General features: G+C 41.6%; 1 protein-coding gene across 1 annotated transcript in view; it reads left to right on the top strand.

The window, feature by feature from the left end:
- Positions 1-23,781, top strand: part of GHRHR (growth hormone releasing hormone receptor) — a 103,621-nt gene that overhangs the window by 36,407 nt on the left and 43,433 nt on the right. The window contains exons 5-7 of the mRNA XM_030198219.1: positions 71-178; positions 6,080-6,177; positions 21,914-22,011. Coding sequence (XP_030054079.1) covers positions 71-178; positions 6,080-6,177; positions 21,914-22,011 — 304 coding nt within the window. The remainder of the gene's footprint in view (positions 1-70; positions 179-6,079; positions 6,178-21,913; positions 22,012-23,781) is intronic.

The following is a 23,781-nucleotide window of genomic DNA, read 5'->3' as shown; positions in this document are numbered from 1 at the left end:
TGTTCACAACTCTTGAGTTTGGTTTTGCAAAGAGAAAGATGTTCAAGATGACATTTCTTTATGTTTTGAGGATGTAAGAAGGAATGGGACAGGCTGCTATGCTGGCATGAGGCTGACTTTGGAGAAGCGGTGACTTTGCCCTGTCCAGAGGTCTTCTTATATTTCATGAAGGAACCAGGTGAGGATCTGTACAGAAAATACCAGAATAACACATACAGAGTGTAGTATGAGTAACCGTAAGCTTGGAAAAACACAAGACTTCCAATAATTCTTAATAAATCAAATGTGTATTAAAGAAATATGAAAACAATGAAAAATTGTATAAAGATCCTGATTCTTTGTGATGCCATCTGCTGGGACTTTTAAGTGCAAGCTTGTCTCCGGATGAGGATTGCCATTAAAGGTCAGCTCTAAAGAGGATCATGGTCTGGTTTTCAGGATATTCAAAATGGATTTGCCTGAGGTATTTTTAAGATAGCCACAATGAATATTTATTTATGTATTTTGAGGATTTTGATAGACTACACTATCACTATAGCGTTAAGGTCGTCTACACACAATGAATAAATCAGATAATCAAACACAAGACAAGACATAGTTACAAAAAAATGTAGAAAACTGTAGGTTTGGTGTGCATAGCACAATAAATTGTCCAGAAGGCACTGTCACATAATCATTAAGGCCACCAAGAAATCAGGAGATAAGAATTGGAATATACCTCAGGATATAAGAGTAAGGGTCCTTTTAGAAAGGGAAGGGAAGATTTGCATGATATGCAACTGTAAATCTACTTCAGACTGAATGGTTATAAGGCAACAAGCCTTTACATATGTGGCCATGGGAGTAGCCTAGTGGTTAGTGCAGTGGCCTTTGATCCTGGGGAACTGAGTTTGATTCCCACTGCAGCTCCTTGTGACTCTGGGCAAGTCACTTAACCCTCCATTGCCCCTGGTACAAAATAAGTACCTGAATATATGTAAGCTGATTTGAATGTAGTTGCAAAAACCTCAGAAAGGCAGTATATCAAGTCCCATTTCCCTTTCCCCCTTTAATAAGTGAACAAAACTCAAATTGTGTGGTTGAACAAGGGAAAACATATAGAAACCTGCTCCTCTCACAGGCTGTTAGCTCAGGAGTACATATAAAATAGCCTGGAGTTCAACAGGAAACGAAAAGGGGTCTGATTCCTACCAGACCACAGAAGAGTCAGTGTGCACAAAATTTGCAAGGTAAAAGCTTTTCCTGCCTTATTGCTGCCCCTCTGGTCCTTCAAATGTGTATCTTATGAGTATATTCTGGAAGTCTGCTTCCTGCTCGGGCCCTCCCTGTCTTTCCCTAGCCCTGGGCTTTTATTTCCCCTGGCTGAACCACACTGTCCTGGTTTATTTGATTTATTTATTAGGATTTATTTACCGCCTTTTTGAAGGAGTTCACTCAAGGCGGTGTACAGTAAGAATAGATCAAACATGAGCAATAGGCAATTACAGCAGTAAAAACAATAACAATACAAAGTATGGCATGGAGGGGCATAATCGAAAGGGACGTCCAAGTTTTCTTGAGGATGTCCTTGCAAAACATCCCGATGGAGGGGCGGGAAAACCCGTATTATCGAAACAAGATGGACGTCCATTTTTCGTTTCGATAATACATTCAGGGACGTCCAAATCTTGAAATTTTGGTCATCCCTAGAGATGGTCGTCCATAGACTTGGTCGTTTCTGATTTTCGGCGATAACGGAAACCAAGGACATCCATCTCAGAAACAACCAAGAGCAAGCCCTTTGGTCGTGGGAGGAGCCAGCATTTGTAGTGCCCTGGTCCCCCTGTCATGCCAGGACACCAACTGGGCACCCTAGGAGGCACTGCAGTGGACTTCATAAAATGCTTCCAGGAACATAGCTCCCTTACCTTGTGTGCTGAGCCCCCCCAAACCACCCTAAAACCCACTACCCATAACTGTACACCACTACCATAGCCCTTACAGGTGAAGGGGGGGCACCTAGATGTGGGTGTGGTGGGTTTTGGAGGGCTTGCTGTTTCTCCACAAATGTAACAGGTAGGGGGGATGGGCCTGGGTCTGCCTGCCTGAAGTGCACTGCACCTACTAAAACTGCTCCAGGGACCTGCATACTGCTGTGATGGAGCTGGGTATGATATTTTTTGAGGGTGGGAGGGGGTTAGTGACCACTAGCGGAGTTAGGGGAGGTCATCCCATATTCCCTCCGGTGGTCATCTGGTCATTTCGGGCACCTTTTTGTGCCTTGGTCGTGAGAAAAACACGACCAGGTAAAGTCGTCCAAGTGCTCATCAGGGACGTCCTTTTTTTTCCTTTATGAGTTGAGGACGTCCTAGTGTTAGGCATGCCCAAGTCCCGCCTTCATTACATCTCCGATACACCCCCTTGAAGTTTGGCAGTCCCTGTGACGGAAAGCAGTTGGGGACGTCCAAAACTGTCTTTCGATTATACCGATTTGGACGACCCTGTGAGAAGGACGCCCATCTTCCGATTTGTGTTGAAAGATGGGTGTCTTTCTCTTTTGAAAATGAGCCCGATAATATACTACTTACAATGTCAGCACAATACATAATAGAACATTTTAATTGATAGTGAAGGGTAAAGCAAAGATGGAACAGATAGATAGATAGATAGGTAAGAGACTAAGAAGAGTTAGAAAGTAAGGTGACTGATTTAAAGAAATTTGCACATGAGGTCAGAGAGATGGTTAAATATTATCTCAGCTAGGGTAGGAGTGGGTATACATGTCCTGCTGCAGTATGTGCAGCCCGAGTCACTCCTTGTGTGTGTGAGTGAGACTAACAAGTTAGTTATTTCTTCCATTTAAAGGCCTGGTTGAAGAGCCAAGCTTTCACCTGCTTGTATTAAGCGGAGCCTTTCAGGCAGTGCATTCCAGAGTGTGGGGGCTACTCTGCAGAAGGCTCGCTTGCAGGTATTACACTGTGTAATGTCTTTTGGACAGGGTGTGGTTAGTGATAGTCCTTGAGAGGACCTTAGTGTCCTTGGCGGTGTGTAAAGGATCATCCTATTCTTCTTCCTTCCTTCTATCTTGCCGCACCTTATGCCTGGAATAGGCTTCCTGAGCCATTACGTCTAGCTCCATCCCTGGCTGCCTTCAAATTCGGGCTAAAGGCCTACCTGTTTGATGCTGCTTTCGACTCCTGACTTATCACTTTTATCTTATCCTTGTGTCCTCCTGTCTGTCCTTCCCTTATCCTTATTAATCCTGTCTGTTTGTCCTGATTTAGATTGTAAGCTCTTTTGAGCAGGGACTGTCTTTCTTCATGTTCAATTGTAAAGCGCTGCATATGACTGGTAGCGCTATAGAAGTGATTTATAGTAGTAGTAGTAAACAGGATTCCTTTATGTTTATCCCACGTATTTTTTAATTCCGTTACCGTTTTCATCTCCACCACCTCCAGAGGGCATTCCAAGTATCCACCACTCTCTCAGTGAAAAAATACTTCCTGACATTTTTCTTGAGTCTGCCTCCCTTCAATCTCATTTCATGTCCTCTAGTTCTACCGCCTTCCCATCTACGGAAAAATTTCATTTGCGGATTAATACCTTTCAAATATTTGAACGTCTGTATCATATCACCCCTGTTTCTCCTTTCCTCCAGGGTATAAATGTTCAGGTAAGCAAGTCTCTCCTCATACGTCTTGTAACGTAAATCCCATACCATTCTTGTAGCTTTTCTTTGCACTGCTTCAATTCTTTTTACATCCTTAGCAAGATACGACCTCCAAAACTGAACACAATACTCCAGGTGGGGCATCACCAATGACTTATACAGGGGCATCAACACCTCCTTTCTTCTGCTGGTCACACCTCTCTCTCTATACAGCCTAGCAATCTTCTAGTTCCGGCCACCGCCTTGTCACACTGTTTTGTCGCCTTCAGATCCTCTGATATTATCATCCCAAGATCCCTCTCCCCGTCTGTACATATCAGACTCTCACCGCCTAACACATACATCTCCTGTGGTGTTCTACTCCCTAAGTGCATCACTTTGCATTTCTTCGCATTGAATTTTAACTGCCAAACCTTAAACCATTCTTCTAGCTTCTGCAGATCCTTTTTCATGTTTTCCACTCCCTCCTGGGTGTCCACTCTGTTACAAATCTTAGTATTGTCCATTAGTATTGTCCGTAAAAAGGCAAACTTTACCTTCTAACCCTTCTGCAATGTCACTCACAAATATATTGAACAGAATCGGCCCCAGCACCGATCCCTGAGGCACTCCACTGCTCACCTTTCCCTCATCTGATCGAATTCCATTTACCACCACCCTCTGGCGTCTGTCCGTCAACCAGTTCCTATTCCAGTTCACCACATAGGGTCCTATTTTCAGCCTGTCAAGTTTATTCAACAGCCTCCTGTGGGGAACCGTGTCAAAAGCTTTGCTGAAATCTAAGTAGATTACGTCTATAGCACGTCCATGATTCAATTCTACGGTCACCCGTCCCAGTCAAAGAATTCAATGAGATTCGTTTGGCACGATTTACCTTTGGTAAAACCATGTTGTCTCGGATCTTGCAACTTATTGGCTTCCAGGAAATTCACTATCCTTTCTTTCAGCATCACTTCTATTACTTTTCCAATAACCGAAGTGAGGCTTACCGGCCTGTAGTTTCCAGCTTCTTCCCTATCACCACTTTTGTGAAGAGGGACCACATCTGCTGTTCTCCACTGCCACAGAACCTCTCCCGTCTCCAAGGATTTATTAAACAAATCTTTAAGAGGACCCGCCAGAACCTCTCTGAGCTCCCTCAATATCCTGGGGTGGATCCCATCCGGTCCCATGGCTTTGTCCACCTTTAGATTTTCAAGTTGTTCATACACACTCTCTTCCATGAATGGTGCTATATCCACTGCATTCTCATACGTACTTTTGCCAGTCAATCGTGGTCCTTCTCCAGGATTTTCTTCTGTGAAAACAGAACAAAAGTATCTGTTTAGCAAATTTGCTTTTTCTTCATCATTATCTACATAGCGTTTCGCAGCATCTTTCAGTCTCACAATTCCCTTTTTAGTCTTCCTCCTTTCACTAATATACCTGAAGAAATTTTTGTCACCCCTCCTTACCTTTCTAGCCAGTGTTTTAGGGTGTGTTCTACCAATGCTGGTGGTGCTTTGTTCCTCTTCTTCTGTCTTGGGATCTTCCGTTTTTTTTTTCCAAAAATATTTTATTGAATTTTCAGACATAATGATACATGCAGGAGACATTAAATAGCCCATGAATTAAATAACAGTAACAGATCAACAATGAGATAACATTAACATGAGCAGATAAGTGCAATAAAAAGCAACGAGTTAAGGGTAGTAATAAGAATGGAAACTGTCCTCAATAGTATATAGGTAGAAAATAAAAAAATCAGGTGGAAAGGTAAACATCCAATGTTTTCCATTTTTTTTCAATACATGAATTCTCTTGGAGTTGAAAGAACCCAGGGTGGTTTCATAGGTTTTGGAAAGAATAACCCAGTTCCACCACATGTGGAAAGAAATTTGTGATTTGTCTCCCCAATGGTTGACAATAAGCTTAATGACAATGGAGATCAGAAAGTCAAATAAAATTTTTTTGTTGTCTTCTAATAGGTCAGGGAAAGCTAAGGATTTCCAAATGATGAATTCAATGAAGATACTGATTTTTAGATGAAAAATATCTCCATTTTGTTCCCTATTTCAATCCAAAAAAGGCAAAGGTTACAGCAGTCGAATTGCATATGGGTAAAAGTGCCAGTCTCTCTATTAATAACCAACATAAGTCTGATTTTGATTGACCACTGGCCTTTTGTGCCTTGGGATCTTCCTGCTAATATTGAATATCAGCCTCTCAGGAGTTAGTGTTTTCAACTAGAACAATCTTCTTAGAGGATGTTTTTCTATGTTTCATTTTCGTTTTTCCATGTACATACTATTTGCCTTTAGCAATTGAAATATGTACATTTGAAATATGCCTTTAGCAATTGAAATATGTACATTTGAAATATTCATGAAGACCTGCTAAATGGTCAGATTAATTTAACTTAGTTTTATCAGAGAATAATGCTTTTCGTAGGAACAGTGAGAAGAAACTGCACAAGTAGAGGCTGGTCTGAGCCTTTTCCACCATATCACATTGCCTGTCCAGTGGATGATGAGATCCCAGTTGAAGAGGTAAGCAGGAAAAATAAAATACACCTTGCAATATGGAAGTGAAAATAAAAGTCCAGTGTTTATAAACCAGTAGAAGGTAATTATATAACAGGTCGCCTATGTATGAAGGCCACGAAGATACCTGGCATTTTTGAAGGGATGTCCAAGTCCGAAGAGAGATGTCCATGTCAGAACATAATTTCACAGGTATTTTTGAACTAGAAATATGTCAAGATTTTCTGTTTGAAAATATGTGAGATGGGCATTATGTAATAAGCAGTAATATTCATCGGAGACAACCAGTTATCTCTCAAGTTGAATATCAGCACTTAACCAGTTAAGTGCTATTGAACCAATCAGCAGCCATTCCTAAAAGCACTGATTATCGGCCGTAAAGAGTTAGAATGGGATTTGAATCTGGATCCCTTGGTTTAAAGTTCACTACACTAACCACTAGGCTTGTACGTCTAGCCCCGTCTTTGGCTGTTTTCAAATCCAGGCTAAAAGCCCACCTCTTTAACGCTGCTTTTGACTCCTAACCACTACTCACTTGCCCTGTACCCTTTTATCCCCACCTCTTTAATTCCCTTACCTCTTAATTGTTCTGTCTGTCTGTCCTATTTAGATTGTGAGCTCTTTGAGAAGGGACTGTCTTTTCATGTATGGTGTACAGCGCTGCGTATGCCTTGTAGCGCTTTAGAAGTGATAAGTAGTAGTAGTATGGGCATTCTTGTGCTGGAGATGTCCACCATGAAAAGCCATTTTACAAACATCTATATGGCAGCATTCTTAGAAAATGGCCACACAGAAATCCATGCAGAGCAGATGGTCAGCCTAGTGGTTAGTGTAGTGAACTGTAAACCAAGGGATGCAGATTCAAATCCCATTCTAACTCTTTACGGCCGATAGTCATTTCTTTTAGGAATGGCTACTGGTTGGTTCAATAGCACTTAACTGGTTAAGTGCTGATATTCAACTTGAGAGAACTGGTTGTCCCCGCTGAATGTTACCGCTTATCACATAGTGGCTAACCAGCTATATCACGTTATATAACTAGCTAGCCATGAATATTCAGCACATCGCTGGCTAAGTTTGGAGGCCAAATTGGACCGCCTAAATAGTTGGCCTATCTTTGGCCATTATAAACCAAACTGGCCAGCTCTGAATATTGACCTGGCCGGTGAAGTTTAAGTCATCCGAAAAACAAAAACGGGTATTCAATGCCAGTCCCTGGAAACGGCCCAGCATTGAATATCCAGGCTCAGAACTGATCACGGGACTTAACTGGCCTGCCTACTGCAGGAACAGGAAAAAAATCTACTGTACCCAAATGTGCACCACTTCAATAGCCTTCAGGCTTGCAGGTGGCTTATATATATTAGGTACAATAACTACTTTTCTGTTCCTGCAGGGTACACAATTTACAGTCTACTGCACTAACCACTAGGCTACTCCTCAAAGCTGTACCCTGCTTTGTTCAGAATGCCCATAATACTTGAAGCTATCACAGAGCCTGGTATTCATTTCCAGTTTCACTTTCAGTGGAGGGAGGGAGACAGCAACCACTGGGAGATTAAGGAAGGGCCATGCCTTAATCCCCCCAGTGGCCAGCAGCTCAATTAGAGCACCTCTTTGTACCCTAGATGTGATTGAAACAGGCCTAACTAAGGACTTGATCTTTTTAGATTTGGATGTTTCTTTCTTTTTGGTTATTGCTGATGACCATCCTGATTTTGGGCCATCCCTAGTCCTGCCCAAAAAAGAACACAGCACTCTTTGGTATTTGGTCATATGGCAGTGTTGGATGTCCAAATCCTGCTGTTGTAAAATTGGGATTTAGACATTTCAAGCACACAGATGTCTGTTTCAGCATTTTGGGATGTCCATAGGCTTCGAAAATAAGTGTCAAAGGCATCTTTGTGTCTTTATTAAATACTAGCACAAATCTTGCAGAAATAGTGGCTAGATCGAAGCCATGAACATTTACGTCTGCTCAGGATCAGGCTTAAATGTTAGCATGTAAAGGTATGTGTGTACAAGCATATTTTATAAAATCAGGGTGTAAATTGCTACTCCAGCCATGCTTTGCCCCAAATCCTCCCCTGAGCACACATACTCTAAATTCACAGCCAAGAACACATTTAATTTTACTGCACTAGACTTTTACGCATTTGGTAATTTTATGAAGCCTTCTATGCATGTATACTGAAATATAAACTTCATGCCCATTCTAAGGCCTTCTCTGCAAATTTTCTTAATGGAAACACTCTTCTTCTCATTTTAACTGACAGTTGCTGAACCCTGGATTTGATAAAGGTTGCTCAAATTTGAGCGCCCAAATTTACATGCGATCCTTGCATGCACAAGCAACCAAATTGTTTAACAAGCCAATTAACACCAATAATTAGGTTCTAACAATCAATTATTGATGTTCATTGGTTGCCTATTAGGGGTCGCACGTGCACCTAACTGCACACTATTCTATAACCCTGTGTGCCCACATTCTATAGTGTGCAACCCAAGAGGGGGTGTGGCCATGGGAGGGGCATAGGCATGTCAGGGGCGTTCTCAAAAGATGCATGCGCTGTTACAGAATTCTGGGGAGCTGCGCCCAACTTGCACGCCAGGATTTATACCGGATTTCTGTTGGCATAAGTCATTGCACCCAAAGTTAGATGCAGGAATCTCCACTAGGCGCTGTTCTTTAAAGGGCACTCATCCCAGTACGCCCTTTATAGAATAGTACTGAGCACTGATTTTTCCTGTTGCCTGTTTTTGGTGCCATTTACTGAATCCAGTCCTGGCATCCTTTGAGTTACTAAACATACAAATGGATTGGGGGGGGGGGGGGTATTGACATGGCAGGTGAAGCCCCCTAATGCTTCAGGCACTAATGCTCCTTTGGTCTCTTCCCCGACTACCTATAATGACTTCCCTACGTTCACCTCTCCCCCCAACACCAAATGCTAACAAACAAACTATGGCTATGCATTACTGGGTAATGTGACAGTGGAAGATATCTCCAAATGTAAGATTTTCATGCAGAAGTGAAAGCTCTAGCAATAACTCCAAGGCATAGCTTGACAAAAGCAACTTGTTTTGCCTTCTACAAAATGTATTGCGTTTTCTATTTGCAACATGTTGTGAAATTGTCTGCTGCATTCGCTATGGAAGCTAAATGACAGCACAATAAGATATATTTGACTTTATGCATTACAAAATCAGGATGACACAATTTTAAGGTCTCAGAGAGAATGTTATTGATGTCTAAGAACTGTTAACTATCCTTCATACATTTTCAGATCTTTATGATTATATTACTTTCAAGCATGTTTCTATAAGCAAATTCCATGGTATTACTAAAATTCTGAATCAAATGAGGCTTGCTTTATTAGACAGAGTATTGAAGATTTTCAGCCTATGATTTACTCCATACACAACCTCAGCTCTGTGCTCCAACACAAGTAAGGATGGGTACCAGTCAATAATGTAGCAGGAATATATATTCTCCCGGATTTTATATAGCGCACCTAGAGATCAGTGCCAAAATCCAGGCATATTCTTTTTTTTTCAACAATTTTATTTATACTTTACAAGTTATTCAAGATTCACTTGCAAGTTGTAATATAGAGAGATTAAATAAATAGGAAAAATTAAATACTCAAGAAATTAAGTATCTCTTTCTTAGAACAAAAAAAAAAAGAAAAAAGGGAAAGGTGTAGGGGGAGCGTGTTTAAAGGTAAGGAGAACCAAAAAGGAAAAACAATATATGTCCAGAAATTGGCCTGACCGTGTTCTCTCCAATTATCTTGATCTCAGTTGTCTCAGTTTTCTCAGACCTTGGGTCAGACTTGGGTCCAGAAATGATCGAAGTTGTCCTGGTTCCCAAAATACATACTTATTATCCAAATTTCTTATTATAAATTTACACGGATAGGCTAGCAGAAATTTTGCTCCTATCAACCTTGTGTCTTCTCTGAGCACTAAAAACTTCCGCCTTCTATCTTGTGTGGATTTTGTTACATCTGGATAGATCCAAATTCTGTGACCACAAAAAGTTTTTAAAGAATTCTTAAAATACATCTTTAACACAGAATTTAAATCCTGTTCAAATACGAATGAAACTATTAAAGTACGTCAAAGTTATTTCACTCAGTGATTCCTCTAATAGAGCTGAAATATCTTGTAATCCTTGTTCAGTTTCATGATTTTCTATCACATTCCCAGGGCCATCTTGCTCTACTCGGCTTAGATTAGATATTGGTAGAATCTCTAGCAAATATTTCTTGAAAAAAATCTGTTGAGTTTATGCCCATAGCTATCGGGAAATTTAAAATCCTTAAATTTAAACATCGATTATAATTTTCAATCTGTTCCAATTTATGGCGTATCATAGTCACATCAGTTATAATAGTATTAGAAACAGATTTTAAAGTTTTTACCTTCGATTGTAGTTGTGTAACTTGATGCATTGTTTCTTGTTTAATTTCTTCAATCAATAATGTTAAAGTGTCAACTTTATTGACCAAATGAGTGGTTTCTTGAACTGAAGTGGTAACCATTGTTGTTAACCATTGTAGAGCTCCCCAGATGGATTCCAAGGTTATCACCATGGGAGCATTAGTTGCTTCCATTTTCTTTCCCTCCGCGCCCAGGGGAGAGGCACTGCCAACAAAAGCTCGGTTAACATCGACTTCCGACGCCACTGTGCTTCCTGCCTCATCCCTAGAGAACGCGGGATGTGGTGGAGGATTAAGGGTGACAATGATGTTTCATTTCTGAGAAGGGCCAATTCTCCTTTCTCGGGTCCTTCAGCAGGAGTCTCCGCTCCAATAAGAGAACAAGCTGTTGTATAACGGTCTAGCTTCAGGTCCTGTCTGATGACAGTCGGGCTTTCACCGTCCCTTTTCTTTTAGTGTGCGGCATTGTCTGGAAGAAATCAGTAAAGGTAACACCAATAGACAAACTCTGACCGTTAACAAACATGCACGGCCGCCATCTTGACACGCCCCCCCAGGCGTATTGTAAAACAGCACGCGTAACTTAATTGGCTTAACAAGCCAATCAGCATTGTTAACAGCACTTAACAAGCAATAATGAGCACTAATTGGCAATAATTAGAATTTACATGCACAACTCGCTAAGTGTATTCTGTAATAAACTGCACCTAAATTCTAATGTGCACAGTTCAAAAGGGGCATGGCTATGGATGGAGAAATGGGCATTTTCCTAAATTTACGCATGTGGCCTAGTGCGAGTAAATCTATACATGGGGATTTATGCCATGTTTTTGTTGGGGTAAATGGACAAGCATAGTTGTAGGCACTGGGATACCAACTAAGCATATTCTATATACTGCGTGTAAATTTAGGCACCACTTATAGAATACACTTAGGTAGAAAGGTTTACGGTGCAAATTTTTTAGGTACAGAAAAACAAAGTGGGAAGTGGACCAATGACTTCAGGACGCCGAGACTAAAATAATATAAAGTAGAATAAACTTTATTGTAGACTCAGGTTATTTTGGCACATTCTTAATTCTGGTAGAAAAGAGGGTACTAAACGTTCTTTAAGATTCTTATCCCTGGAGTATGCCACTACTAGTTTCTTCTCCCTAAAACACTCATGGCCGTTTAAGATGTGCCAATGCTGTCTGCTCGTTTTTTGTATGTCTTTGGCAAGATGTGAATACCTGAGCGTGCACACAATGTCTGGCATTTCACGATGATCTGTAGATTGTAATAATGTAGATCTATCTCTTGACAAAGCTTTTTTGTATCCATCTTGAATGCATCTGGTCGGATAACCTCTGTTGAGGAATCTTTTACTTAACGTTTCTGATTGTGTATTGAAGTCTTCAAAATCTGAGCAGATTCTGCGTAACCGTAGAAACTGGCTTAACGGTAAGTTACTTTTGAGGGATGGATTGTGATGACTCGAATAATGTAAGAAAACATTTCTGTCAGTAGACTTCTGGTAAACTGAAGTCTTGAAAAAGTATGGCCCTTTTGTGATATTTAAGTTCAAAAAATGTACAGAATCTTCACTGTATTCCATTTTGAATTTCAAGTTAGGATCTCTAGAACTGAGAAGTGATACTGTTTTTGTCTTCATTTTGAAAATGTTCATGGGACTGATGCCAAAGAAACATCAAATGTGCCAGCTGATAAAGACCACAAGGCTCATCCAGTCTTTCCCTTCTCCTATTTGGCCAGTTAATTGGGTAAGGGCTGAATATTGGCAATTATCTGTATAACCTGGGTCTCACCCATGCACTAGTTCTGGCGCTGGGCCACAATCAAATCCATACATGCAGTTCTTCTCAGGCCACTCTTACCACACTCATCAGTTCCAGTCCACTTGCTGGGAGTGGGTCAATGGTCCGGAATAGCAATCCAGGGGTTTGGGAGACACTTTTCCAGTTCTGGGTTCCACTCAGGTCTTCAGTTCAGGAACCACGCAGAATTCCAGCGGATTTAATAACAAACTCAACTTTATGGTAACTTCTGCAACAGGCAGATTGCAACTTCAATAATTCTTCACCACAGTCAGTTATGTAAACTCTCCTATTTAAATCAATCTCATACTTCTGCTGTTCCATGGGGAACACCGTTACTGTTTCCTCCAAGGTATATTTACAGGGGATTTTTCTTGTCAGGGTTATTTACTATCCTGCTAGCCAGATGTAACCCTCAAGACTGTTCTTTTCCTTCTCTGCGTCACTATGATACCACCAGGCACAGTCCTTTATTTCTGTCCTTCTTCCACGGGTGCACCTCACAGGGCTACACCCTGGCCGTGAGCAGGCTTCTTTTTGCCCTAAACCCTGCTTGCAGGCCGGACTCCCCAATCCGCCTGAAGCTCTGGCTCCTTGAACAGCTATTGTGAGTGTGGCAGTAACTTCTCCTTAATTCCAGCCTAAGCTTAAGATACACTTCAGATCCCCCTTCTCCTTCTTCGGGTCACTTGGCAGGGGCTTGAAGCAGAGGCATAGCCAGACACCCAATTTTGGGTGGGCCTGGGCCCAAGATGAGTGGGCAGAAGGACCTCACCCCATCCCATAGGTGATTTGGTCTCTCATCTCGCCTGTATGCCATATGGTCTCTCAAATATCCCTCCTCCCCTGCACACCTTTTAAATTTCAGATTTTCAGTGAGGAGCAACTAATACACACTACTCATGTAGGCCCCACATCCTTCCCACTGATACAGCTTCCTGTTTCCGCATAGGCAGGAATACGTCAGAGAGAAGGCTGTGGGGCCGGTGTAAGCAGTATGTATCAGTTGCTGCTTCCTGCAGGCAAATGTCTGCTATTTATAAGGTATGCAGGAGGGACAGTTGTTAGGAGTTTTCAGTCGGGAATCTCTGCCGGCTACATCATAGGTGTGCTGCTACTGGTGGGTCTGAGCTCAAAGTGGGTGGGCCTGCGCCCACACAAGCCCACCCTTGGCTACACCACTGGCTGGAAGACAACCAAAGACCTCTCTAAAGGACAAACACTCCTCCTTTATCTCTTCCTAACTCTTCCTAGAACTGTCACTCTACAGAACAAGGGCACCATCTTTTGGCATTTTATTCCAAACCCACTCTCTGTGGCCTGGGCTTCTACCCATCCTGGGGCCTCCCAATTACTCCCCCCCCCCCCCCCCCCCAGTGACTCTCAATAGGGTTTCTATCTCTTAGTAATCCCCATATAATAGGGAATTATATCTGGTTAAGTGCTAACTCTGCCTCCAGCTCCATCCTCGGACTTAATTTTGGCTTTTGTGGTTGAGGGGATATTCAGCAGCACTAAGTGGGAAAACGTGGCTGAATATTCCCTCAGGGCCCACTCAGTGCCAGTTAACCGAGCAAGAGGCTCTCTTACCTGGTTAATTGGCTTGGAATATCGACTCCTCAGTTCTTCCAAATACGTATACTGTCTTGTTACAGTTCTCTACCAGTACAGGAAATATGGCAGCCTAGCCAACTGTATGAATTAGCTTAAAGTGCTGTCTAATTAATGACTGACTGCACCTATGTGAACCCATCTTGTGTAGACAGTAGTAAGAGCAGCTGTGTTGGCTGGTCTGTCCAGTGAAATGGAAAAGATGAAGACATTGCTTGTTTTGGCAGCTGAATGCACAAGATGTGTGCGCCCTGCAACTGGAGGAAGTCATTTTTCATATGGAAGAACTCGACACCTACGCTCATGTAAAACCTGGATCCAAATACAATATGGGATTTCTTCCATTTGTGTGCCAGTAGGGAAACCACTCATTACTTCTGACCCTTAAAGTTCTTCCAACTACTCATCTGGATAATAAACGTAGTCAACCAAATGGGACTGCAGACTCTCTTTTAGTTGCCAGTAAATGTCTTTCATTTATTCAAATTGCTTAATTTTTAAGCAGTGTGTTATTCCACTTAAATATAAAGGTTAATAGAAATAACAAAATAAAACAACAACAAATATATATATAGTGAGCTGTTCATACATTTATATTGAGCTGTTTTAATATATTTTTTGGCTAACATTTAAGAGTCTAATTTTTATGGTACTTGGACTTAACTCTCACCTTTTCATTGGTAGCTCAAGATGAGTTACATTCAAGCACAGCAGACACTTTACTGTTCCAAGGGTCTAATTTGCTAACCTATATTAATGAGCTGATGCTCACTAATTCAAGTTATTCACATGGGGTTATTTATTATTTTTCTAACTTTATTTTTAAACATTTTAAACAACATTCTACAAGTTAGAGTTGTGAAAGAAAATTGCAATATAAAGAAAAGTGAATCAAAGAAATCCTATAAGATAGTAAAGGAAAATTATATAGTAACATAACATAGTAGATGACGGCAGAAAAAGACCTGTGTGGTCCATCCAGTCTGCCCAACAAGACAACTCATATGTGCTACTTTTTGTGTATACCCTACTTTGATTTGTACCTGTGCTCTTCAGGGCACAGACCGTACAAGTCTGCCCAGCACTATCCCCGCCTCCCAACCACCAGCCCCGCCTCCCAACCACCGGCTCTGGCACAGACCATATAAGTCTGCCCAGCACTATCCCCGCCTTCCAACCACCAGCCCCGCCTCCCACCACCGGCTCTGGCACATACCGTATAAGTCTGCCCAGCACTATCCCCGCCTTCCAACCACCAGCCCCGCCTCCCACCACCGGCTCTGGCACATACCGTATAAGTCTGCCCAGCACTATCCCTGCCTCCCACCACCGGCTCTGGCATAGACCGTATTAGTCCTCCCCCAATCCTACCCCTCGTTGGCCTTCAGCCCAGTTGTGTCCGGCCCCTCCTAATCGGATTGGCCTATTTCTCAACTGGGGCATTACACTCCATAAAGTCCCTGAAAAAGGAGGTGCAAGGAATAAAGAATAAGGGGAAAAGCAATATTTTCAGGAAACATCAAGGGATACTTTTATCAAGCCGTGCTGAAAGAGTGGCCGGTGCTGGTGTCAGCGTGTGGGTTTTCTTCAAGCTGTGGCCTCTTTTAGAGCAGTGGTAAAATGGCTGCCTTGTCATATTTTTTTGTAATGGCCATGCACTAATTTTCCCATTAGCACATGGCCCTTACAGCGGGAGCCCTTACCGTCACCTATTTAGGAGGCGGTAAGGGCTCCTGCGCTACTCCTTCATTAATCGTGTAGTGTGAAGTAATGTGCCCATGCTACCCAATTAATGTAGGCATCCCTACTCTCCACCCATGGGCCAGCATACCGTGCTGGAAAATAAAAAAAATATTTTCCAGTAAGGAATTAGCGTACACTGAATGGAAAACTACCACGGGACGCCTCAGCAAGTCATACGGTAGTGCTCTTTTAGCGTGTGGTATGCCCACATTAGGCCTACTGCACCTTAATAAAAGGGTCCCCAAGGCAGCTAGATCCTATCAGTTAAACTCTCCGAAAGTCTAGACAGTTCTTGAAACACATCACCTTGGAGACTTCAGGGATTTCTGGTGAGGGCTGCTTTAACTTATTGGAAAAGTGACAATTGAGCAGCATAAAATAATAAAAACCCCAAAACAAACAAACCTCTCGTATCTCATTACATACTTGCAGGAAATGTTTTAAAAGAATGTTGTTCCAATCTGCGTCACTTTAGGATGCGTTATAAGAAATTGCTTCCTTGTCAGTTGGGTAGTCCTAGCAACATCTGGATCTAGATTAACTTTGGTATTAAAAGAACAAATAATCCTTACATTTAAAGAAAAGCCTAACACTAAGGGAGAATTATCAAACTGAGTTAGGGCTTTCAGTTGTGTTATTTGCCCCTTAACTTGACTTAAAGGGCCCTAATGTAGCTTGACTGTTTTTACCATGGTAATATTTAGGTTGCTGTGGGTTATATAGTGATAAGATGCAAAACGTGCAAATGCATATAAAGCAGCTCATTACTATGTAAAAACCATAACGTGACTTGCAGTGTGCACCAGGTTGACACTTGAACTTGCATTATGGTCAAAAAATCATGGTAAATTAACCCCAGGCAAAAGCTGGGGTTATTTTACTGTTCTGGGAGCATTGAGCCTCAAAGCCGTAGCCTGATGTTCTCGGGCCTAATCTTAAAGGGGCTGTAGAGCTGCTGTTAACCCCTCTATCATGCACCCCTAATCCAAGCCTCTCCAAAGTCTCCCCTGCTTCAAGTCCTCCCAACCTTTCCCCTGATCCAAGCCCCCCAAGGCCACCTTTTCAGCGAGAGCTTAAGGGCCCTAACCTGGTGGTCTAGTGGGTGATAACCAGGAGCAATACCCCTTCATTCCTGCCCAGTCAGTGTCTCTTCCAAAATGGGCACCTCTAGCAATAATCTTGCACTATTTTGGATCACATTGTCAAGATAAGTGTTTGAATATATGTATGTTTTATAAACTTCAATGTATAAATGTATAAATTGCAGTGATTTTGTAAAAAAAAAAAAAAAAAAAAAAGAACATTGAAAATAGATCAATGAGGAATTTTGGTGAGAATTTAGTGTGAAATTATATCACTGCATTCACCTTCTGATGATCTGATTTATATTAAACTATTAAAAAAGGCCCGTTTCTGACACAAATGAAATGGGCGCTAGCAAGGTTTTCCTCGGAGTGTGTATGTTTGCGAGAGTGTGTGTGTGAGAGTGACTCTGTGAGAGAGAGAGAGAGAGAGAGAGAGAGAGAGAGAGAGAGAGAGAGAAAGAGAGTGAATGTGCGAGTGTATGTGTGTGACAGAGAAAGAGTGAGACTGGGTGCAAGTGTGTCTGTGAGAGAGAGAGTGTGTACCAGGGCCCCCCCTCCCTCCCTCCCAGTTCCAGGGTGGGGCCCCCACCACCCCTCCCAGTTCCAGGGTGGGGCCCCCCTCACTCTCTCCCACCCAGTTCCAGGGTCATTACCTGTTAAAGCTCAGCACCAGAGCCTCCCTACTCCCCAACCCATTGATTTCACCCTACCATAGTCTCTCCTCTCTCCACCAAATATCCCACAATCTCCTTGGCAGTAGTCCCTCTGCTTTTTGACACTCACCCCACTGACTGCACCCTGGCATCTGAACCCCTCACCTCTCTCTCTCTCCACCCCCACCCCTCTAACTGCACCCTGGCACCAAAGCGCCAGGGCCAGGACAGGGTGCGGGAACACACAGACCTGCATAGTGAGTACCCCCAGTTCCTCCGCCGCCAGCTTCCTGATCTGAGCTGCCAAGATTTGTGCTTCATCCAGGATGGAAAAGTCCGTTTCAGCGGCACTAAACCTCCAGAAAACCGCCGCGAAGAACAGCAGAGGCAGCAGCCACCGAAAAGGGCCCCTTCTACTCTCAACACACCGGAGAGCTGATACTCCGTCACACACACCAGCGTCCTGGGTGCCCCCGGTCATCCTTTGTCCTCCGTTTAGTGTTGCTCCGGAAAAACAAAAAACGGTGACCCGTGCTTTACCTGGAGTTTATTTCCCTCAGTTAACATGCACTCGAAAAATCACTCTCACAACCTGAACACCAAGCTTTCTCCTTGGCTTAAAAGAAAAACAACTTTTCCGCCAGAGTTCTGTGCTCTCTGGTGAACCAGTTCAACGAAATCCTAGGCTCCGGTCGGACTCGGTAAGGAATGAGTTGTTGTGGGAGGGGGAAGGGTGCAGGAGGCGGTTGAACAGAATGTCCGCAAGGCTCTTCCTGGTCCGCTTCAACTCGCCGTGAGCCCATGTCACGCGCCCCACCCACTCCCATGACAGCCCCGCCCCCAGGGGTGTGGCCACAATGGCTACGGTGATGTCAGCCTGATCTATGGAGCCTAGCAGACCAACTCCGAAGAAGCCACGGACACAGGCAACAAGACGCATAGAACGTTGGAGGTGAGAATTATTATATAGGATAGGATCTGAGTGAACGTTATTATTACTGCATTATTTGTGATATTTTCACAATTAGTCATATTTTTACCACAGTATAGGGGCCCTTTTACTAAAATGTGCTAGAATCTGGGCTTAACAGATAGCCATGTGGGACGTTACCATGCGGTAAGCCTGGGATTTTTCAAGTATATTTTATTTCAGTTTACATAAGAACATAAGAATTGCCAAACTGGGTCAGACCAATGGTCCATCTAGCCCAGTATCCTGTTTCCAACAGTGGGCAAGCCAGGTCACAAGTACCTGGCAGAAACCCAAATCATAGCAATATTCCATGCTATCCCAGGGCAAGCAGTTGCTTCCCTCATGTCTGCCTCAATAGCAGATTATGGATTTTTCCTCCAGGAATTTGTCCAAACCTTTTATAAACCCAGATACGCTAACTGCTGTTACTACATCCTCCGGCAAAGAGTTCCAGAGCTTAACTATTCGTTGAGTGAAAAAATAGTTTCCTCCTATTTGTTTTAAATGTATTTCCTTGTAAATTCCTTGAGTGTCCCCTAGTCTTTGCACTTTTGGAACAAGTAAAAAATCGATTCACTTTTACTCATTCTACACCAATCAGGTTGTGCACAATGTTGTCATTAGTGCACAGTACCTTCATAGAGTTAACATGGGAGTACTTACCACCTCCTATTTAGGAGGCCCTAGGTGCTCCCACGCTAATTCTGTGTTAGCCAGTAGAGGGCTAGATTCTATATATGGCACCCAAAAAAATCAGCACCGAATGATACCCGCTTAAATGGTATTCTATAAGCCATGCCTAAAGTTCAGCACGGTTTACAGAGTACATGCGTAAGCGGAGAGTCATGCATAAATCTAGGTGTGGCCATTTGCACAAACATAAACATGGTATAAATGCCGGTGTCTAAATTTACACGTGGAGCACTATTATTCTGTAATTATGCACAGAACTCGAAACCACGCCCCTATTCTATTCCAAAATACCCATTATCCTCCCATTTCCATGCCCCCTTTTTTTGGACCACAAATAATTTTTAGGTACAGATCCCACACCTAACTTTGTGTGTTGGTTCCAATTAAATCTAATTAGTGCCAATAAATGCTTATTGGTACTAATTGGCTCATTATTCTATTAAATTGAGTGTGTAAATTGGGAACACACCGAAATTTGCATGCACAACTTTTGACAGCCTTTATAGAATCAGGGGTATAGCATGCTAGCTGGTTAATGCTTCTGTGTCCACTGTCTGCCCATGATATGCCGCCTTCCAAAAATATTTGTAAAAAATCAATTAACACATGGGTTATAACATGCAAACAGGCAATATACCGCAAAATGGTTTGGTTCATTTCTGCAACAGCCTGTTTGCATGTGCTAACCATGCATTAAGGACTTAATGCCATGTGTAAAAGGGCTCCACAATGTATTATTTCATAAAGTCAACATACACAGAGTGACATGAAAAATCTGTGCCTGAAAATGTTGCAGTGAAACTGTAACCACTCGCCCCCACCTACCCTCCTCTCCTCTTTCCTCTACACATTAATTGATTTGCTTGCTTTATTTTTGTCTATTAGATTGTAAGCTCTTTGAGCAGGGACTGTCTTTCTTCTATGTTTGTGTAGTGCTGCGTACGCTTTGTAGAGCTATAGAAATGCTAAATAGTAGTAGTAGTAGTAGTAGTAGTGTGACTGATTATAGGAGAAAAGCACTTTGTTTTCTTGAAAGTTAAGTTTTTGACTTTCTCTTTATTTTATCATGTTTGAGTTGTGGATCCAGTGACATTGAATACAAGTGAAGTTTTAACAATTTTTTGAAAGGTATTTTATGCCTCTGATGAAGTTTAATCCTTGTTAAGTCCTTTCACCCTAAAAGTTCTTGAAATGGGTAGAGGTGAGGGACTGAGGCTTTTTCTCTTTTAAATTTATTGTACTTTACAAGTGACTTCATAGTTCAAAAAGTACTTTTGGCTTTGAGAGTGTTTTGAAAAAATATTAGTTTACAGACTTTTTCATCCTCTTTATTATTGAACATTCATGGACGGTAGCACATACATGTGTTCATGTGTAGCCCTGAAGAGTTTAATAAGAGTCTATACATGTAGAAAGCAATTCTACACATGTACTATGTGTAAACTTTTACTGTGAGTAAAACCCTATTTAATGCATGTTAGAGGGATTTTATTTGGGGTCACTCACCATGGCAAAAAATGTATAGGCAAGTTCTTGGGTGGAGTTTAGGCAGACCATGGGTGGAAACACAAAGGGTGCAATTCAGTAAATGGCGCTGAAAAATCCGCGCTAAACTAGTATTCTGTAAAGGCTATGTTGCCAGAATTTATTCCTGTTGAAACTTGATGTAAATGCTGGTGCCCAGTTTTCGGGAGCTCAGCATGCAAATGACAGCATTCTATAACATTGCATCTACTTTCTAGGATCCTGTCATCTCTTCCATAGCCACTCCCATTTTGAGTTGCACGCTAGACAATTTAGGTGCTGATGTTATAGAACAGCGACTAGGGCACATGTGCACAAATACAAATGGATGCCAATTGACTCCAATTATTGATTGTTAATGACTTGTTAATTAATTAATTTGAATGTGCATCTGCCCTGCATGCTCAAATTTTGGCGACCTGAATAAGATTCAGGGGAAAGTGCGTGCATTCTTTATAAAATACATGTACAGATTGTATGCAGTGTATTTCTATCAGCTAGCAAGCTGGTATAAATGTCTGTGAGTCCAATCTAGCCATAGTTTCTGATGAAAACTCATCTATTCCAAAAGGCCTACAAGGAAAATACATAGCCTACAAATTACATCAACAAATCACACAATTACCACAGCTCACCTCTAACTTACCTAACACCTCCCTTTCTATCCTCCCTACCCAATCTTTAAACAGCAAGAATTGTACTTGTCATCATGAAACGACTATGCTTATCTTCTCTTACCAACATTCAAACTATAAGAAATGTTCCTGTTAACATGAATTGATTATGTCACAACCAAACTCTGTAAGCCACTTTGAGCCTACAAATAGGTGGGAAAAGGTGGGATACAAATGCAATAAATAAATAAATAAATAAATAAATAAATAAATAAATGATATACTTCTAGTAGGCTTGTGTCTTTTATAAAATAGGCTAAAAATAGATGTCATCCTACATTCTTGACCTAGGTGACCTGTTATATAATTACCCTTCTTATGTTGATATGTCATGCTTCAGTTCCTCTCCTTGTCAAGCCTCTACCAACCAACTGCCATGCCTTTCTCGGCCTCTACCTTTAACATTTGGGTAGATGATTGACACCTTATCATACATGACATGCATACATGATATGATGGTTATAAATATGTGTTAAACTGCATTCACACTACTATTGATTAATAACTACTTCTTTATTTATCAGCTACCTTACTTTTCTACTGTGAAGATTATCTACACAGTGGGATATAGCATGTCTATCATTTCTCTCAGCATTGCAGTCATCATTTTAATCATATTAAGGTAAGTTTGTAAACGGTTCCACTGACTGTCAAAATTATAAAGCCAAGGGAATTTATGATAGCAAGAATTAATAGTAAAGTCTGGCTTTCTTACATAAATATTTTTGAAGTTTTCTTTTACTATAACTAAAATACATTTTACTATTTTGGATTTACTTCACACCTTTTTCAGTAGAAGCTCAAGGAGAGTTATATTTGGGAACACTCAGTATTTTCCTATCCCCAGGGGTTTTACAGTCTTGTATCTGAGTCAGTAGAGGGTTAAGTGACGTACCCAAGATCACAAGGAGTAGCAGCAGGGATTGAATTGGGTTTCTCTGGTTGTCAGCCCAGTGCTTTAACCACTAGGCTACTTCTCTACTCTAATTTCCATTGATATGGAAGTGCTCTCTAAGAATTTATGCTCAATTTAAAGTTTTCACATCTAGCTGAAGGTTCAAAAAACATGGAGTCCACAAACTCTATTAGGCCGTTGCCTTTATAAGGAAGGCTGACCCTTAGAAATAGTACTGTGAGATTGCCACTAGGGGCCAGCTCTGCTATTTTTGAACCCAGAGCTGCACAATGCAGCATAGAAAGGGGATTGTTCTACCCCAGCTCACAAGACCACTGGGGATCACCTCTGGATAAGTCTTGTGGGTGATGGGGACAAATGGGGTAGGACCAGTTTAGGGAGTATATTAGAGTGGAGTTTGTATCCAGGATGGTTGGGGGATTGAAGCGGGGAGAGATTGAAGAGCTTCTGATCAGGGAGCAGGATGGAGGGGTCAGGTGCCACAGGAGCTGCTTAAGGCAGCTTTTTTTCAACTGCTTATAAATCGAAGATATTACATCTTTGAAAAAAATACATTTCACAATAAAGAAAAAAAACATTAATATGACAGAATATATTAAGATTATATATTTCTTTATGTTATGTTAACCCACATTAGAAGAAAACAAGTGGTATAATCTAGAAGTTAGATAATAAAAAGGAAATTAAAATATATCAGAATAGCATGAGATTTGTGTTCATTTTAATATATCCCTGTACTTCTGGGTTAGCCAATTAACTCCTTTCCCTTCCAAAAACAATTGCAGTTGTGAAGGCTCAAAGAAAACATAACTATATGCCCATTTTCAAAGCAGATGAACGTCTTAAAATGCCTAAAAAAAAGTCCAAATCCTAATTATGGAATTCGGAATTTGGACGTTTGACACTGCAGTTCATCCAAATTGCAAGGGGGCATGTTGTGGGTGTGCTTTAGGCAGAACTAGAGAGGGCCCAGAAGTAGGACATTCAACATGTATTTTAAAATGGGAAGAAACCTCCAAGTTACAAAAAGTTGCTCTAATTGAGCAGCTGGCCACTGGAGGGATTAATCCCCCAGGAGTTGATGTCCCCTTCCCTCTTCCTTGAAAGTAAAACTGGAAAGGAAAAGCCAGATCGGCTGCAGGTATCATGGACATTCTGAAAAAAAAAGAAGTAAGGAGGTCAGAGGAGGAGCCTAGTGGTTAATGTAGCAGACTGTGAATGAAGGGAGTCAAGTTCAAATCCCACTTCATTCTGCTTTCTTTCTTTTTTTTTGTATATTTTATTTTATTTATTGCATTTGTATCCCACATTTTCCCACCTATTTGCAGGCTCAATGTGGCTTACAATATTCTATTATGGCATTCGCCATTCCAGGGTAAGGATACAGTAGGTATTACATAGAAACATGGATGTCATAATTGAATTAAGCAGACAGATATAGTGAGAAATCATTCAGAATATAAGGTAGAGTGGAGT

This window comes from Microcaecilia unicolor, chromosome 1, assembly GCF_901765095.1.
Source record: "Microcaecilia unicolor chromosome 1, aMicUni1.1, whole genome shotgun sequence".
NCBI lineage: Eukaryota > Metazoa > Chordata > Amphibia > Gymnophiona > Siphonopidae > Microcaecilia > Microcaecilia unicolor.
The sequence above is the reverse complement of the archived record's forward strand: the minus strand, read 5'-3'. Positions and strand labels throughout refer to the sequence as shown.